Here is a 4,092-nt window from a genome sequence, read left to right on the forward strand (position 1 = left end):
GACCTGGCTGCTCTGATGGGGTTGGTAGTGTTTTTATGTCCTGTTATTGAAACCATTTCAATTCATCTAAATGTGCGTGATGACGCTATTAATGCATATGCTGCAATTGCAAGCAACAACAGCCTGAGCAAAGAACCAGTGACTAGTCAAAGCACAGAAGGACTCACTTTCCAAAATCGTGACAAGTAGAAAAGACACTGAGATCAGCCACAAACAAGCACACACATATCCTGCTGTGATACTGAATTTTATTCAAGTATCTCCAACACACTATTGTTCTTGAGTTATCATCAGTTAAACGAATCGGAGCCGAGAGAGACGAAGGCAGCAACAGTTCCTATCCTGAATGTAAGTTGTCTATTCAGGATTTATGGGGCCTCTCCGTGTGCATTCAATTTGGTGGTGCTTAGCATTAGACAGACAAATTAAAACATTCAAGATGACACAAGATAAACAAAAGAGAGACTATTAAAAATAAGACTACGATGCAGGGGATGGCCGGAGCGCCATCTGTTCCATCTCTGTGAACTGCATCTGAGGTTAAATGGAAAATTCACTCCAGAACAGACTTTAAACAGGACTTTGGACAGTTACCTTGGACAACAACAGGTATCACAACAAATGCCCTGTTTCTGAAGCTGCTTCTTTGATACTGAATTTGTGACATTTCCCATAAGCACGGGGACGTAGGCACAGCTTAGGCTCCAGCTTGTTCATTTGGACGAAAGGCAGAAACTTTAGTTAAACATTCTTAGTTCATAAATTCAGAGGATAAAAATACAATTATATCACTGTCAAGAGAAGCAGCCCCAGATCTGACTCATCATCATGTTTAGATGAACAGGTAAAAATAAAAGATAATCCAATATCCAAGGTAAAAATCTGTTTATGCAGTTAATTTTTGCATGAAAAGAAAAATGCCTCTGATTGGAACATCACATTCTGCATAGGGTATTAATGCCTGGGAGGAGTGTTAGCCAACTGTGGAGTCAGCTCGTTTTATCCCCAATCTCGTGGTGTTTAAAGCAATGACTCTAACACGCCGTCAAGTCATGTCACAGTCAGGAATAACAAACTATTCCAGTTGCTGATCTTCTTGAACAAACAGTTTCATGAAAGTCCCCACTCTAGATGACGTCTGCTTCTAATCTGCAAGATAAGTGAGATACTTTTCATTTTACCACCCATTCACAGTCTGAAACAAAACCTAACTCCTTAGCTAACATTTGGCACAATGAATTCGACACCCTCTCCTATCACAGAAGAACAGCAGATGGTTTAACGTGTGTAGAACCAGGCCAGCAATCAAGTTTGAGTAATGAGTAAGTTCAAATACATCCGTTCCGAACGAGTTAGCAGAACCAGTGAGCCATCACATTCACCCTTTGATTTATGCATGTTATCAGGCTAGTTTAATCAGATGCTTCCCCTCAGTAACACAAAACCCCATCTCTCCTTCAGTCCAGCCACCTTCAAACACACACACACACACACACACACACCATCATACTAAAACTCTCCATTTTCAGTGGGAGAAACAAAAGGGAAAAGGCATATAAGCCAGTATCAAGTGGATGTTCACCCAGATGTAAATCGCAGTACAAACCAACAGTCACTTTAAAAGTCTGTGTGAGAATTACCCGATACCTGACCAGGTCTGAGCCAAAGACTTAGGCCCAGAGGCTGGATATTTATTGCTATGGTTTGTCTAACCATAATTATGTGGGGGCCGGGAGCAAAGCAGAAGTCAAACAAGGGGCCACAATACAGAGAACTGTGTGGAGGACAGTGTTTGTGGCAGGTCATAATAAAATAAAATAAAAATGGGACAATATCAGGAGTAGTGCAGAGGTTCCCCGCCGGGGAGAGTAGTGGAAGTCAGTGCAGCTCAATGAAAGCCTCCATCTCCTCAGAGATGAGTCCCCTGTAGGGCAGTCTGTGCTTTTCAATAGCACGCGCCGCCAGGCACTGGAGGGTGATGTAGTTCAGCGGGTAGAGGGCCGGGTGCCCACTGCTCTGCTCGTCCAACAGCTCGTAGGCCGTCTTCCTCTGTGCGTTCGTAGCGTCAAGGTGAGCCCCGGCCTTCATGAGTAGTGCCATAATCTCTGGACAACCATTGTTAGCAGCGATGTGCAGCGGCGTGTTGTTCTCGCAGTCACGGGAATCCACGTCGGCGCCGCACTCCAGCAGGAGTGCCGCCACCGCGTGGGAGGGGAAGCGGCCGACCGGGTAGCGGCCCACGGACGTGGTTTCCTTGTCCACGGCCATGTGGAGAGGAGTGAAGCTGCTCCGGCCCCGAGGGTTCAGCTTGAGCAGCCGATACACTGTGTGCTTCTTCTGGTGCTCCTGCTCCGCGCTGCACTCCAGCTTCTCCAGCAGGAAGATGAGGTGGAGGATGATGGAGAGGGCCTTGGTGAACTGCGGAGCCTCGGGGGGGTTGTCCCTCTGTGCCACCGCTCTCTCGACCTCCCTCACGCTTTTCCCCAGCACGGTCATCAGATCATGGAAGGTGACGCGCGTCGACAGGGTGCCCTTGGCCCGGTCTTGAAGGACAAAGGAGAAGAGCTCTGCAAAGGAAAGGAAGCTGGAGGCCGTCATGGGACTGAGGGGGTCCAGGTTGCTCTGCTGCATGTCCAACGCATACTTCCACAGGCTGATGCAACGCTCAAAGTTCCCCGAGTCAGCATACACAGCTCCCCTGTAGCGGATGTAATAAGAGGTGTCAGGGTGGGACGGCCCCAGGATGCGCTCTCGAACCAACAACGCCTGCATCCTCATCTCATCTGGGTCTGTGATCAAAGCCTCCAGGTCCTCGGCTGTGGTCACCTCCTGAGCACAGCCATAAGCAGGGATGGGGGGACCAGGTGGAGGCTTGGCCAGGGATCCAGCTTTGTCCCCGGGCAGCCTCAGCTCCATGGCCCTCCTCCAGTACCTCATCGCCCCCAGGAGGTCACGCTTCTTGTCCACAAAAGTAGCCCCGAGGAGTTCAAGTGCATCGATGCGTTCCTCCCTGGAGGTGCGGGGCTGGTGGGCCAGATACTCCACGATGTTGGTGTGACCCGTGACACTGGCGGCCAGCAGCGGGGTCATCCCGTAGCCGTCCCTCTCCATGCGGGCGCTGCACTTCAGGAGCATCTTCATGATGTCCAGGCTGCCCGACTCCGCGCAGTCGTGCAGGGCCGTGTTGCCCTTCACGCTCTTGCGGTTGACGTCGGCGCCGCGGTCCAGGAGGAACTTGGCGATCTCCTTGTGGCCCTTGTAGCAGGAGATCATGAGGCAGGTGTGGCCGTGGCGGTTGGCCACCTCCATGTCGGCCCGGTGCTCCACCAGGTAGCGCACGATCTCCAGGTGGCCGTCGAAGCAGGCGGCCCGCAGCGGCGTGGAGTTGGTGAGGGTCGCGTTGTTCACGGAGGCTCCGTGCCTCAGCAGGGTCTTCACCACGGGGAGGTGCCCGGCCGCCGAGGCCGCCCACAGCGGCGGAGCCCCCTCGATGGTCTCCCCGTCGAAGTTCACCGAGCCCCCGAGCTCCACGTTAGCTCGACAGTGTTCCAGCAGGTAGTCCACCACCTCCAGGTGTCCGTACCGGGAGGCCACGAGCAGAGGAGTGCCTCCCTGGGTCTTCTCCTCGGCCAGAGCCTCCAGCTCCTCGGGACTTTTGCTGCCCACTAACTTCTGGATAAGTTTGATCTTACCATCTCTGGCGGCGTTGAAAACCGCCGTCGATATGTCCATCTTCTTACAGCCTGGGTGCCGCCTCGCCGGACGCCAGCCCCATGCCCGCCGGGTCGCGTTCACACTGACGAGTCCGTGTCCACTAAGCTCAGGGCCGGGACCTCGGGCTGGACTCGGGTTCTGTCCCACATTCTTCTGCCATTTTGAGGCTGCTGTCAAGATGGCGTGTGTTGTTTGACAGGTCTACGTTTGCGATTTCCGCGAGGCGTTGTGGGTGACGTAGTTTCGCGGAAATCCCTACTTCCGGCAGTGCCGTGCCGTTCGCTTTGAAAGCAACTCCATTTCCCGTGGTGCACTTGGGCTGAGCGGCGCACCAGCTGACGGGTTGGTTTGTTATGGTCGCTGGGACCAACCAGCACC

At 52.7% G+C, this 4,092-nt stretch overlaps 1 protein-coding gene across 1 annotated transcript; it reads right to left on the minus strand.

The window, feature by feature from the left end:
- Positions 1-228: 228 nt before the first annotated feature.
- fem1a (fem-1 homolog a) lies at positions 229-3,891 on the minus strand. The gene has a single exon (XM_061083935.1). The coding sequence runs from the start codon at positions 3,730-3,732 to the stop codon at positions 1,879-1,881; it is 1,854 nt and encodes a 617-aa protein (XP_060939918.1). The 5' UTR covers positions 3,733-3,891; the 3' UTR covers positions 229-1,878.
- Positions 3,892-4,092: the final 201 nt, after the last annotated feature.

Source organism: Limanda limanda, chromosome 13 (assembly GCF_963576545.1).
Source record: "Limanda limanda chromosome 13, fLimLim1.1, whole genome shotgun sequence".
NCBI lineage: Eukaryota > Metazoa > Chordata > Actinopteri > Pleuronectiformes > Pleuronectidae > Limanda > Limanda limanda.

Bases quoted from the DNA above. Each gene is read 5' to 3' on its own strand.
- fem1a (XM_061083935.1), bottom strand. From the start codon at position 3,732: ATGGACATATCGACGGCGGTTTTCAACGCCGCCAGAGATGGTAAGATC.